Genomic DNA, 15,445 nt, shown 5'->3' with positions numbered 1-15,445 from the left:
AAGTCCAGACCTGAATCCAATCGAGAATCTGTGGAAAGAACTGAAAACTGCTGTTCACAAATGCTCTCCATCCAACCTCACTGAGCTCGAGCTGTTTTGCAAGGAGGAATGGGAAAAAATGTCAGTCTCTCGATGTGCAAAACTGATAGAGACATACCCCAAGAGACTTACAGCTGTAATCGCAGCAAAAGGTGGCGCTACAAAGTATTAACTTAAGGGGGCTGAATCATTTTGCACGCCCAATTTTTCAGTTTTTGATTTGTTAAAAAAGTTTGAAATATCCAATAAATGTCGTTCCACTTCATGATTGTGTCCCACTTGTTGTTGATTCTTCACAAAAAAATACAGTTTTATATCTTTATGTTTGAAGCCTGAAATGTGGCAAAAGGTCGCAAACTTCAAGGGGGCCGAATACTTTCGCAAGGCACTGTACTATGTATAAACACTAGCGTTTACAATAAACTATGAAAACACACCGAAACGGGAGAAACCAACTAACGAGAGTGCTGCAACCTTTATCAGGGCTCAACCTAAAGCTGTGAACATGCCGGCGCGTGCTCACCTAGGAAACCAGTTCAGCAACCATGGTGAGTAGACTTAGAGAAGTTGGCTGTACCAAACAAAAGAAATACAAACGCTAAACATTTCTAAATAAATTAAATGGTAACCAGATTCTGGCTATTGTGTTTTCATATAATACAAAGCATAATGTTTGAAGGAATATCAGGTTAGGAAATGTTTGTAGGCTACTAAAAAATCAGGCCATTTGTGTGGGGAAAATGGAGGGAAACGTTCCCAAGTGGCGATAGCTCTCAGGCACACATTTGTGAGACGCAGAGTAGGTGAACGGATGATCTCCGCATGTGTGGTTCCCACCATGAAGCATTGAGGAGGTGTGATGGCGTCGGGGTGCTTTGCTGGTGACACAGTTGGTGATTTATTTAGAATTAAAGGCACAGTTAACCAGCATGGCTACCACAGCATTCTTCAGCGATATGCCATCCCATCTGGTTTGCGCTTAGTGGAATTATAATATTTTTTTTGACCCAACACTTCTCCAGGCTGTGTAAGGTCTATTTGACCAAGAAGAGGAGTGATGGAGTGCTGCATCAGATGACCTAGCCTCCGCAATCACCTGACTTCAACCCAATTGAGATGGTTTGGGATGAATTGGACCGCAGAGTGAAGGAAAAGCAGCCAACAAGTGCTCAGCATATGTGGGAAATCCTTCAAGACTGTTGGAAAAGCATTCCTCATGCAATAAATATAAAATATATTTTGATTTGTTTAACACTTTTTTGGCTACGACATGATTACATATGTTATTTCATAGTGTTGATGTCTTCACGATTAGTCTACAATGTAGAAAATAGTACAAATAAAGAAAAACCCTTGAATGAGTAGGTGTCCAAACTTTTGACTGGTACTGTATATGCCTACTAAGACCCAGAGACAATGGCAAACCAAGAACCAGAAAAGTTAAGCTCTGTTAGGGAGAGAAACAGTGTGCGTTGGCACCCTATTCCTTACACAGTACACTACATTTGACCAGAACCCTATGCACTATTTTGGGAATATGTTTGGTCCAGTGGCAATTTTTGCATTTAAATCTTAGTGGAGCAAACTCAATTTTTTTTAATGTATGCCAGAAAAGCCACTACACAACACACAATACATGAATTTCACGGTGACAAACAGTTTCCACGAACCGTTAGGGTCCTGTGTCTGTATCTGGGTCTCGCCTAGTGTCATGATACTTGCTGTTGGGACAGCTTTATGTAGGCCCTAACGGTTCGCGGTTTGTCACCGTGCAATTAATGTATTGTTGTGCAGTGGCTTGCTGGCATGCATCCCACTTTTAAACGTTTTTGTCCCACCAAGATGTACATGCTAAAATCGCCACTGCGCTCATCATTCCCTTATGCCATAGTTTGTACAACACAATTGTAATAAATCCAAAGGGAATAGGCAAGAGAATGGTCATGGACAGGCAAAAAGGTCCAAACCAGATCAGAGTCCAGGAGGTACAGAGTGGCAGACAGGTTCAAGGTCAGGGCAGACAGAATGGTCAGGCAGGCGGGTACAGAGTCCAGAACAGGCAAGGGTCAAAACCGGGAGGACTAGAAAAAGGAGAAAATGGCAAAGCAGGAAAACCCACTGGTAGGCTTGGACATACAAGATGAACTGGCACAGAGAGACAGGAAACACAGGGATAAATACACTGGGGAAAACAAACGATACCTGGAGGGGGTGGAGACATTAACAAGGACAGGTGAAACAGATCAGGGTGTGACACAGTCCCAACACCTTACCACTGCTACACCTGGCTAGCAGCGAAACAGTTCATTCAGCCTAATTTACTCCTTTAAAAAGAACATAGCTAATATGGCTGACTTGCTTAAACAAATGGGGTTTCTACTGACAATTGAGATGTACAAACTATGGCATAAGCGAACGATGAGTGAATAAGAGGCAATTAGTAATTTCCATTAAGACATTAATGAGCGAGCTAAGATGTACATAGTCAGTATAACTATTTGTTCAGCACTTTTGAAATGTACAGTGACAGAATTCAGGACATGGGCCGTTCTTACAGTGTTCTCCCTGCACACCAAGTCAGAACCGTAGGATAAATAATGCAGGCATATAAGCAGACAATGAAAGATCTTACAATATTCGATGATTACATTTCTCTAAAACAGGTTATAAGCTACATGTGCACCACCAAGTTAGAACAGTATGTGAAATTAGAAGGAAAATATACCACATTATTAGGGTGAGGCACATGAGCTACTAACAGCTTGCTACACAACGTACACTTAGTATTACTTTATTAGCTACAGTATACATATCTCCCTGGCATATTACATCATTTATGCAGCAGCGTACATTACATTTTTGGACTCACCTTGTTGTGCTGTGCTCACTTGAACAGGAAGGTGGCGCGGCGGTCCTTCGTGGGCAAATTTTGTCATCAAACTTTGTCATCAAAGTCTGGTATTCTCTGGATTTATGATGCTTTCAATGTAGCTGGGGACTCGAAAAATAACAAGGTCGAAACATGATGACGTCAGTGATCTTCAGGTCGTAGTTCTAGAAAGAGTCTCTAGTTCTGGATTTACAATTCCGAGTTGGATGAACGTTCAAAATGTATTTTCCCAGTTGGAGCTCGTTTTTTTCCCAGAGTTCCCAGTTGTCTTGAACTCACTGAGTCAGATTTCGCAGTTCTGAGTTAACAGTTGTTTTGAGTGTGGCACAAATCATGCTTCATTAACAGCATGGCCAATGTTGATTGTTTATCATTTTAAACTTGGACAAGAGACCCTTAATCCCAGACAGGGGACCACACAGACACTCCACTGAATAGCAGGCTAGTGATTGCTTTGCAATACTTCCATACCACTCATTGTTGAATTTGCGATTTCCAACTTGTTGTGTAATGTTTATGTCCAATTGCTGATGAGCACCGATACGTTTTATCTATATTTTCTCTTCATTATTTACCTTTCACTTGACAAGGATTTAAAGGGATTTGCCAGAATATTGTCGACTTGAGATTCTTGATAATGACTGTTAGCTTTGACTGCTAGACTTTGAAAGTATGATGTTGACATGATCAGTACAATAAAAAACATGAGCTGGCACACACACAGAGAAAATGATTTTAAGTAGAGGTGCTGACTAAATGCAAATAAACTATAAGTTATAAAAATTATGAGAGTCGCACACTCTATATATAAACTCCCAGTAATTTTTTGGGTAAATCACCAGTGTTTCGGCATCACTGTGCCTTCATCACTGTCTTCATCACTGTGCCTTCATCACTGTGCCTTCATCACTGTGCTTTCATCACTGTGCCTTCATCACTGTGTCTTCATCACTGTACCTTCATCACTGTGCCTTCATCACTATGCCTTCATCACTGTGCCTTCATCACTGTGTCTTCGTCACTATGTCTTCATCACTGTGCCTTAATCACAGTGCCTTCATCACTATGTCTTCATCACTGTGCCTTCATCACTGTGCCTTCATCACTGTGCCTTCATCACTGTGTCTTCATCACTGTGCCTTCATCACTGTGTCTTCATCACTGTGCCTTCATCACTGTGTCTTCATCACTGTGCCTTCATCACTATGTCTTCATCACTGTGCCTTCATCACTGTGCCTTCATCACTGTGTCTTCATCACTATGTCTTCATCACTGTGTCTTCATCACTATGTCTTCATCACTGTACCTTCATCACTATGCCTTCATCACTGTGCCTTCATCACTATGTCTTCATCACTATGTCTTCATCACTGTGTCTTCATCACAGTGCCTTCATCACTATGTCTTCATCACTGTGCCTTCATCACTGTGTCTTCATCACTGTGCCTTCATCACTATCTCTTCATCACTGTGCCTTCATCACTGTGTCTTCATCACTGTGCCTTCATCACGGTGTCTTCATCACTATGTCTTCATCACTGTGTCTTCATCACTGTGCCTTCATCACTATGTCTTCATCACTGTGCCTTCATCACTGTGCCCTCATCACTGTGTCTTCATCACTATGTCTTCATCACTGTGTCTTCATCACTATGTCTTCATCACTGTACCTTCATCACTGTGCTTTCATCACTGTGCCTTCATCACTGTGCCTTCATCACTGTGTCTTCATCACCATGTCTTCATCACTGTATCTTCATCACTATGTCTTCATCACTGTGTCTTCATCACTATGTCTTCATCACTGTGACTTCATCACTGTGTCTTCATCACTATGTCTTCATCACTGTACATTCATCACTGTGCCTTCATCACTGTGTCTTCATCACTGTGCCTTCATCACTGTGCCTTCATCACTGTACCTTCATCACTGTGTCTTCATCACTATGTCTTCATCACTGTGCCTTCATCACTGTACCTTCATCACTGTACCTTCATCACTATGCCTTCATCACTGTGTCTTCATCACCGTGTCTTCATCACTGTGCCTTCATCACTGTGCCTTCATCACTGTGTCTTCATCACTGTGTCTTCATCACTGTGCCTTCATCACTGTACCTTCATCACTGTGCCTTCATCACTGTATCTTCATCACTGTGTCTTCATCACTGTGTCTTCATCACTATGTCTTCATCACTGTGCCTTCATCACTGTGCCTTCATCACTGTGTCTTCATCACTGTATCTTCATCACTGTGTCTTCATCACTGTATCTTCATCACTGTGTCTTCATCACTGTGCCTTCATCACTGTGCCTTCATCACTGTGTCTTCATCACTGTGTCTTCATCACTGTGCCTTCATCACTGTGTCTTCATCACTGTGTCTTCATCACTGTGCCTTCATCACTGTACTTTCATCACTGTATCTTCATCACTGTGTCTTCATCACTATGTCTTCATCACTATGTCTTCATCACTGTGCCTTCATCACTGTGTCTTCATCACTATGTCTTCATCACTGTGTCTTCATCACTGTGTCTTCATCACTATGCCTTCATCACAGTGCCTTCATCACTGTGCCTTCATCACTGTGCCTTCATCACTGTACCTTCATCACTGTGCCTTCATCACTATGCCTTCTGACATGATCAGTCCAATCAAGCTACAGGAAGATATAATGTGATTTGACGTCATTTTATCTGTGACCAATGACCTTGAGCCTTCTTGGAGGGGCACATCTAATGTAACTCTATGGCAGCACCCAGGGGGCTTGAATTTTCGAGCTCTACCCTGTGCTCTACTGCGGTGACGTAGTGTCCCATGAGTGACAGAACACTGAGCCAATCACGGAGCAGCTAGAGAACATTACCAACACCTACGCTCCGCTGCTCCACCACCACAGAAAGCACTGAGCTAGGCTGAAACACCTTCATTTTGGAGCTGCCTTACTTGTTTTTAGCTAAACATGTTGGTCTCAAAACAGTTGGGACTCTGCCCCACCTGCCCTGAATGATGGGTTGCCACTGGTATGGTCTAAGGTAGGGCACCGTATAGGAAATATGGTGCTAATATGCAGCCAGGACCTGTTGACACACTTGGCTCAGTGTAGGGGATTTAAAGGGACCTGGGTTCAAATAAGCCTGACCATGTAGAACTTTAAACAAACTTAAACACAGTAAAGTATCAGCATTAGTCGGGTTTTAGGGCAAAGTTCGCACACACACTAATGCTATTAGACATGATATGAGTATTGAGTCAATGTTTTGTTAAATTGGTGTGTTTGAATGGACGTACTTTATAATGTATTTGTCTTAGGCTGTGTCCCAAATGGAAACAAACGGTACCTTGTTTCCTACATAGTGCACTACTACTGACCAGGGCCTGTGCACTATATAGGGAATAGGGTGCTACTTGGGACACAACCTTAGTGATAAAGATGAAAGGGGGACACTTTTAATTCTGTCTCTGTGCGCTTTGCTTGCCAACCTCTGTATTAGACCATCAACATCTTTATTACTGTACTCTGAAGTCCTGTGTTGCCAGACAGACTTCTCGTTTCCCAAGGCTCAGGCCTGTATTTGTTCTCTTCCCTAAGGCTCCCAGCTGGCACTTAACTGGCCTGTATTCAGGATTCCCCTTTGGCATGTTCCAAAGCCCCTGGCAGCAGCACAGCTACGTCGTCCCCCTTATGCTTACTCCCTCTGCTCTCCAGACTACAGGGAGGGAGAAACATCTTTGATCAGCTAGGTAGCTCTCTGTTTGCCCAGCAGCTAGTAGAACCCAAGCCCCCCAATCCCTGCCAGTCAGCCAGTCAGCCAGTCAGCCAGTGGGGGAAACCATACGTGTTATATGTAATAGAGCATTTAGTACAAGAATAAGGAACTTTGTTCGAGCTATAAAGCCATAGTACTATGCTGAGTTAGTGTGTCGTTTGTGACTTTATGCTTAATCTGGCATCATACAGAGCTATAGTAGAGCTGTCGGACCCAGGCTGGTGGCTGGGCCTGCTAGATCTATTAGGCTGCAGCAGAGTGGTCCTCCAGCTGCAACACACACACACACACACACACACACACACACACACACACACACACACACACACACACACGACCAGACCAAGACCAGTGCCTGCATTATTTCTGCTGTGGCATTCGAACAAAGATTCCTGCCTCCTAGAAAAGTCATCCTTTGTTCCTTTGAAAAAACACCTAGAAGTCCTGCCTCAGCATGGCTATAAAGTAAATCATTATTGCTCGAAAGTACTTCCATGTTGGCAGCGCAATGGAAACCTCTGAGGACTTAAATTGTACCTAATATATGGAGCTACCACAGACTCTGCCATTAGTGGATAATTAGTAGTGAAAGCTTTTAAAATCCTGGCCAACTACAGTATAAACCATTGAGATTAGGTCTCTGGTCAAACATAGTGCACTATGTAGGGAATAGGGTGCCATTTGGGATGGATCATAGGCACCAGATACAGTGAATGGATCCTTGTTGTAAACTGCTTCACTGTCTTAGAAGGCACTCAACTAGATTAATTTACAAGCCATGCATAGATAAAGACATGTAAAGAAAAGGGTTCAGCATGTCAAATTCAATATTTTAACCACAGAAAGAGTGAAATTAACAGCAGGCTACAACATAATTCTACTGCCTACACATAAAAGTTGTCACTTAAGAATGCCCTGACTGTCGGTTTTCACCACAGAACTAGAATGAGTTCTGTTTTTATTTCACTCCAATTCCATGGTCTTCCACAGTTTGTACTGTGTTATTGAATGACGGCTCACAATCATGACTGACTGAAATTAGCCTTGGAATCCCATCTGGTGGAGGCAGGCTTCCAGCACCCATGATTAGAGCCAAGCCAGGAGAGGAGAGAGGAGATGAGAGGAGATGAGAGGAGAAGAGAGAGGAGAGAGGGGAGAAGAGAGAGGAGATGAGAGGAGGAGATGAGAGGAGAAGAGAGGAGAGAGGAGAACAGAGGAGGAGAGATGAGAGGAGGAGATGAGAGGAGGAGAAAGGAGAGAAGAGAGAGGAGAGAGGAGAAGAGAGGAGGAGAGGGGAGATGAGAGAAGAGGAGATAGGAGAAGAGAGGAGGAGAGAGGAGAGAGGAGATGAGAGGAGGAGAGAGGAGGAGAGGAGAGAGGTGAGAGGAGATGAGAGTAGGAGAGGGCAGACTGCAAGGAGCCCTACTGCTCTCCTCCATCGCGCTCTGCTCCTCCTGTTCTCATCTCTCCTCTCTCCTCTCCTCCTCTCTCCTCCTTCGCTCTCCGCTCCTCCTGTTCTCCTCTCTTCCGCTCTGCTCTGTACCCTCGCTCACTATGCTGCACACACACACACACACACACACACACACACACACACACACACACACACACACACACACACACACCACCCTGTGGCCGGCGACACACACATAGGCTACTCACACATACATGTGTGCAAAGACACGCATACACACATGCATGAATCCCACACACATGCACACACACACACACACACACAATACAAGCATGCACAAATCCACATTCTAAAATACATGATCACATACTCCTAGTCACTCACAGACACACACATGTAGTACTGTACAGTCTAAAGCGAGGATATTTCCCTGAATGGTGCAGTACTGCCACTAGGGGGAGTCTGGTAGGCCTCTAGTAATATTCTCCTCTTGTAAAAAACAGAATTCCTCAACATGTAATAAAACTTCTGTTTTCATGGTCAGAGTTTTCTAGGAGAACATTAAAGATGATTTTTTTTCACAGGACAAAATAAATGAGTTATGAATAGGATTGAGTTCAACAGAACCACTGACAACTGGAAATAAAAAAAACGGGTCTCCTCTTGTTATGAGAGACAGACAATAATTACTTGTTTGCCAGAGACACATTTAGTGGTTTTGGACTATTCAGCAGACGGTGACAGTCAGCTCATTCAGACATCCCACAATGCTTCATAGGGTCTCACAACAAATTACAAGTCATCAACAGTTGGGAGATACCCTGCCAAAACTGGGTTATCTATAATGCAAAACAGTTTTGTCATCCCAATTAGCAACCTATTCTGTATATGGGCCCATAAGGCTCTGGTCGAAAGTAGTGCACTAGGTAGGGAATAGGGTGCCATTTGGGACACCGAGTGTGTAATTGCTCCATTTCATAGTATCTCTTCTTCAGTGTTTTTAGAAATCATCGTTTTGTGTGGCAATCCATATCATCCTCATTCTCAGTTACACTTTGTGGTTGTTCAAATGTAGTGCTCTCTTGGCTGTTATGCCTTAAATAATCGGAGAACTACAGAGAGAGTCAGGACATACTGTTAAGGATGTCCCCCTGAACAGTTCACTGTACTATCAAAAGGTATTTCTGGCCCTTAGACAGAGCTCTGTTATGTATACATTAGAATGTATCTGACGATTTTCCACAATTTCTAACTTCCACTTTTCCACCTTTTATGTCAAGAAATGCTCAGCTCAGAATCAGAGATTTGGCCCCTTTTTACCTTCCATGCACTTTATTTAACAATATTTCTTTAAAGTATTCTTTGTTTTTATTCCATACAGAGCCACCATGGAGTCTTGTAAAAGGTTAGACCCATCACAGAGACTAAGGCAAAAGCAGAAATGTGCTCTCAATATCCACCAAATTTATGGACTCAGAATCACTTGTGAGTAATGAAATATAGGTTACAGGAGCCAAGAAGACACTTTCACTTCTGACATAATTACCTGATTTGCCAAAGGTGTAATTTATGAAAGGCAGCTGACCGACATTTCAGAAGTTTCATGGACCATTTTAAGGGCATATATCACAGGGAAATGGCAGGAGTTTTACGCCTCTCAAAACAAGTGGATAAAGTAGAGTGTTTTTCTCTCTGATGCTATAACACAGCTTTACTTTTCTGGGCTCTGGTTTACTCTCCACACATTGACCAGGAAGGACATTCCTCAAGTTAACATCCCAATAGAAATATGGGCTCAGGGAGACCTCAATACTGTATAGAGTTTTTCAAACACGGTCCCTCTATAAGAGCTCACACTCAGTCTGTCTGTGAGTACTCGTCAGCAGTCTCGTAAATCTCCCTTCCTCTTGACCTGGTTTCATACATGCAAACACATACCCTGGTCCTAGATGTGCATGTGCTTTAGAAAACTGTCTAAATACATATACACACGCAGGCACGCACACACACACACACACACACACACACACACACACACACACACACACACACAGGCCCGCACACATACACACACACACACACACACACACACACACACACACACACACACACACACACACACAGGCCCGCACACATACACACACACACACACACACACACACAAATAATTTATCTTCACTTGAACCATGCCCACCTGCCATTCAAGGCAGGCTAGAGCAAACACAAACAAGATTTCAACCCAGGTGGTCTTGTCTGTGGTCTGGACTGTTATCTAGTAAAGAGAGGGTTCTCTGTTATGCCAAAGGAACTTATTAGGTGACTGGAGGGAGGGGATGGAAATGACGTGATGCAAGGGATCTATTATATGCACTGGGTGGGACCCCTGCCTGTAAAGCACATGGAAAAACGGACCTTAAACCATTTTCCTTCATTTTTACACAGCTCACCAAATGGACTGAAAAAGCCTGTCCCCTCTCTTTGTTATGCCAATAAAAAGCATTCCGCTTTTGTTGCTGTTTCAGGTCATAAGAGGAGCCAGGAATGTTTCCTGATTACATGACCTGACAAACAAGACAAACAGCCGAGAGGTTTTCTTGGGCTAACTCCCAAAGGGCACCTTGACTCTGGCACCTTGACTCTGGTCAAAAGAAGTGGACTGTGTAGGGAATATAATGCCAAATGGGACGCACACATTGTCAGGAAGTAACGATCAGTACGCAACACTAACATTTATCCCACCTCTCTGTGTCCCTCTCAGGTTTAGGAAGAAGCCTTCAGAATGAAGACCGAGGCCAAGGGTTTGGGGCGGTCTGTGTCGAGGTCGCTGCAGGATGAGTGCCGGTGGAGCCGAGGGTTCCTGCTGCTGGCCTACATCGTCCTGGAGCTGATCACCGTCCACTCCTCCACCGTCCTGGGGAACCTGGAGCTCCAGTTGGACGAGGAACAGCCAGCTGGGACCATCGTAGGAGACATCAGCGCTGGGTTACCGCCTGGTGTCACCGCAAATCTTTACTTCATTTCAGATCACGAGGGCACCGGGGTGGGGAGTGACCTGGACATAGATGAAAGCACGGGCATCATCAAGACAGCCAAGGTGTTGGACCATGAGCTGAGGGACCGATACAACTTCATTGCAGTGACTATGACAGGTGTGACCGTTGAAGTGACCATCACAGTGAATGACATCAATGACCATGCTCCTACATTCCCCCGGAGGAGAGCGACTTTCAAAATCCCGGAGATGACAGCGGTGGGAACCAGGTTCCCCCTAGAGCCGGCGGTGGACGGGGACAAAGGCCAACTGACTACCCAGGGATACCTCATCAAAGATGGGAACCCCGGCCAGGCTTTCCTCCTGGAGACCCGGAGAGGATCCAACCAGGTTCTCTATCTGGACCTGGTGGTCAACACTCTTCTGGACAGCGAGACCAGACCGTCTTATACGCTATCCTTGGAGGCGTTCGATGGAGGCTCCCCTAAGAGGACTGGTCAGATGGTGCTAGATGTGACGGTTCAGGATATCAACGACAATGCTCCAGTCTTCAACCAGAGTCGCTACCACGCCATTATCTCAGAGAATCTGCAGCCGGGTAGCAACATCCTCCAAGTCTTTGCCTCTGACGTCGACCAGGGAGACAACGGTCTGGTTCTGTACGAGATCAACCGCAGGCAGAGCGACCCGGAGAGCTACTTCGTCATTGACTCTCGTACGGGTGTCATCACGCTCAACAAGCCTCTGGACTTTGAGATGCGGAGGGTCCACGAGCTGGTGGTCCAGGCAAGGGATAACGCCACGCAGCCCGAGGTTACCAATGCCTTCGTCACAATCCACGTACGGGACTACAATGACAACCAGCCCACCATGACCATCATCTTCCTCAGCGAAGACGGCTCCCCACAGATCTCCGAGGGTGCCCAGCCTGGCCAGTATGTCGCCCGCATCTCCGTCACCGACCCAGACTACGGAGAATACGCCAATGTCAACGTCTCCTTGGAAGGAGGGGACGGGAAGTTTGCCCTGACCACCAAGGACAACATCATCTACCTGATGTGTGTGGACCAGATCCTAGACCGAGAGGAGAGGGACACATACGAACTCAGGGTGATGGCTACAGACGCAGGCACCCCTCCTCTCAGGGCTGAGTCCTCCTTTACGATACAAGTCACTGACGTCAATGACAACCCTCCTCTGTTTGATCAGCAGCAGTACAGACAGGTCATACCTGAGGTGGTGTTCCCAGGGAGCTTCGTGTTGCAGGTCACGGCTAGAGACAAAGACCAGGGGCCCAATGGAGACATCACATACAGCCTCCTCCAGGATGGCAAGGCCGGCCAGGATGAGAACCAGGCCCAGTGGTTCACCATAGACCCAGTAACAGGGATCATCACCACACTCTCCCAGCTGGATTACGAGTCTCAGCCCAGGCCAAATGTGACAGTGGTGGCTACAGACAGAGGGAGGCCTTCCCTGTCCTCCACAGCTCTGGTCCATGTGGTGCTGCAGGATATTAACGACAATGAACCTGTGTTCGGTACCAACTTCTACAACGTATCGATCAAGGAGAACACGGCTGCTGGGACCTGCATCCTAGAGGTAGGACATTGTCTATTCAGTTCTAGTCAACCTGTCGACAGGTGAATCTCGCATTAGAGAGTTTCAACAATTTTGCTACTACTACAAGTCTTGAAAGCCTTATCTGCTGCATTTTGTTCATGGGAAGTCAGATATCTATAACTTTTATGTATGCAAGCTGCTAGGTTTTTGGTATACAAAGTGGGAAATACCAAATGCCAAATGAAGACTACATTTGAAAGAGAACTACCATTGGGGGTTGATAAGGGTCTGAAGTTCTGAAATCATTTTGAAGGGATATGGAGAGACCGTTACCTAGAGGAGAAATACAGTGCATTCGGGAAGTATTCAGACCACTTCCCTTTTTCCACATTTAGCCTTATCCTAAAAATGTATTTAAAAAATGTCCCTCACCAATCTACACACAATACCCCATAATGACAAAGTGAAAGCAGGTTTTTAATTTTTTTTTGCAGATGTATTAAAAATAAAAACAGAAATACCTTATTTACATAACTATTCAGACCCTTTGCTATGAGACTCGAAATTGAGCTCAGGTGCATCCTGTTTCCATTGATCATCCTTGAGATATTTCTACAACTTGATTGGATTCCACCTGTGGTAAATTCAATTGATTGGACATGATTTGGAAATGCACACACCTGTCTATATAAGGTCTCACATTTGACAGTGCATGTCAGAGCAAAAAAATTGTCAGAGCAGAAATTTTCTGTAGAGCTCCGAGATAGGATTGTGTTGAGGCACAGATCTGGGGAAGGGTACCAAAACATTTCTGCAGAATTGAAGGTCCCCAAGAACACAGTTTGGAACCACGAAGACTATTCCTAGAGATGAACGGCACAAAGTACAGAGAGATCCTTGAAGAAAACCGGCTCCAGAGCACTCAGGACCTCAGACTGGGGCGAAGGTTCACCTCCCAACAGGACAACGACCCTAAGGAGACAGCCAAGAAGTCTTTGAATGTCTTTGAGTGGCCCAGCCAGAGCCCAGACTTGAACCCGATTGAACATCTCTGGAGAGACCTGAGAATAGCTGTGCAGCAACATTCCCCCTCCAACCTGACAGAGCTTGAGAGGATCTGTAGAGAAGAATGAGAGAAACTCCCCAAATACAGGTGTGCCAAGCTTGTTGCGTCATACCCAAGATGACGCAAGACTGTAATCACTGCCAAAGGTGCTTCAAAAAAGTATTGAGTAAAGGGTCTGAATACTTATGTAAATGTGATATATATATTTTTAAAAACATTTGAAAAAAATTCAAAAAACTTGGGGGTTAGTGTGTGTAGATGTAAAAAATATCAATTTTAGAAAAAGGCTATAACCTAACAAAATGTGTCAAGGGGTCTGAATACTTTCCGAATGCATTGTACTACACAGATGGAAAAGGGATATGTTGGATTTTGCTGCTGTATTGTCAGGCATTAAGTGTTATTTTAATGTTCAAGCTGTTTAGATTGGATTGTAGAGGATAAGAGAGTTTAGAGTGGAGAATGAAGAGAGGGGGTTTAGGTTGGAGAAAGGCTAAGGATGTGTTCCAAATAGCACCCCATTCCCTATTTATAGTGCACTACATATAGTGCCCTACATAGGTAATAGGGTGCCATTTGGGACACAGCCCTAAGTGTCTGAAGAGCTGGAGGATCTCTTCTCTTCTGGCTGTCCTCTCCTTCACCTCTCCAAGGTTTCCAAGGTAACTGGGACAGTGCAAAGCCCATCTGACAGCTGAAGACAAAAGAGGCTTCCACTTTATTTACCTAATTCAGCTGTAGGAGGATATGGTGGGGCTTTATCTGACAAAAAGACATGTCACATGTCACACCTCAACAAAAGACACCTTAAGCAAAAATGGGTATGGTAGACAAAAAAGAAGCTAACCATTGACAAACCACAGGCCTGCTAAATTCGCTACAGGGCCTCCAGGCCAGATCCCGCTGCGGGGTCAAAACCGGAATTACGCCTCATTAAGAGATCGCGTTTTCTTAGGTTGTTGTTGTGTCAGTTATGAGAAAAAGACCATTCGTTTTTTTTCCCGTCTGCTTTTTATCAGTCGCTGTATCTTCCAGACTTCCAAGCTGCTGCTGCAATCAGACCCTGTAACATACAGGAGTGCTGGGAGAAAGAGGGAACTGTATCTTCCAGACTTCCAAGCTGCTGCTGCAATCAGACCCTGTAACATACAGGAGTGCTGGGAGAAAGAGGGAACTGTTTCTTCCAGACTTCCAAGCTGCCGCTGCAATCAGACCCTGTAACATACAGGAGTGCTGGGAGAAAGAGGGAACTGTTTCTTCCAGACTTCCAAGCTGCCGCTGCAATCAGACCCTGTAACATACAGGAGTGCTGGGAGAAAGAGGGAACTGTTTCTTCCAGACTTCCAAGCTGCTGCTGCAATCAGACCCTGTAACATACAGGAGTGCTGGGGGAAAGAGGAAACTGTTTCTTCCAGACTTCCAAGCTGCTGCTGCAATCAGACCCTGTAACATACAGGAGTGCTGGGGGAAAGAGGAAACTGTTTCTTCCAGACTTCCAAGCTGCTGCTGCAATCAGACCCTGTAACATACAGGAGTGCTGGGGGAAAGAGGGAACTGTTTCTAGAGACCAGTATTACAGTTAGAGTTTCATTTCATTCATGTTTCACGATCATCTGTGTGACTGTGATGGGGATGGGGCTGAGACGGCCATAGTTTGGATGAGTTGGGGTTGGGTTTAGGGGAGAGGGGTTGGGGATGGGGCTGAGA

General features: G+C 44.8%; 1 protein-coding gene across 2 annotated transcripts in view; it reads left to right on the top strand.

Moving 5' to 3' along the window:
* LOC110503349 (protocadherin-16) overlaps positions 1-15,445 on the top strand; it is a 189,689-nt gene that overhangs the window by 15,336 nt on the left and 158,908 nt on the right. For both annotated transcript variants that reach the window (XM_090218447.1, XM_090218446.1), the window contains exon 2: positions 10,876-12,711. In XM_090218447.1, coding sequence (XP_090074573.1) covers positions 10,897-12,711 — 1,815 coding nt within the window. In that variant the 5' untranslated portion in view covers positions 10,876-10,896. The remainder of the gene's footprint in view (positions 1-10,875; positions 12,712-15,445) is intronic.

This window comes from Oncorhynchus mykiss, chromosome 24, assembly GCF_057628025.1.
Source record: "Oncorhynchus mykiss isolate SJ-2025 chromosome 24, ASM5762802v1, whole genome shotgun sequence".
Taxonomy (NCBI): Eukaryota; Metazoa; Chordata; class Actinopteri; order Salmoniformes; family Salmonidae; genus Oncorhynchus; species Oncorhynchus mykiss.
Note: the sequence above shows the minus strand (reverse complement) of the source record. Positions and strands in the feature narration are given on the sequence as shown.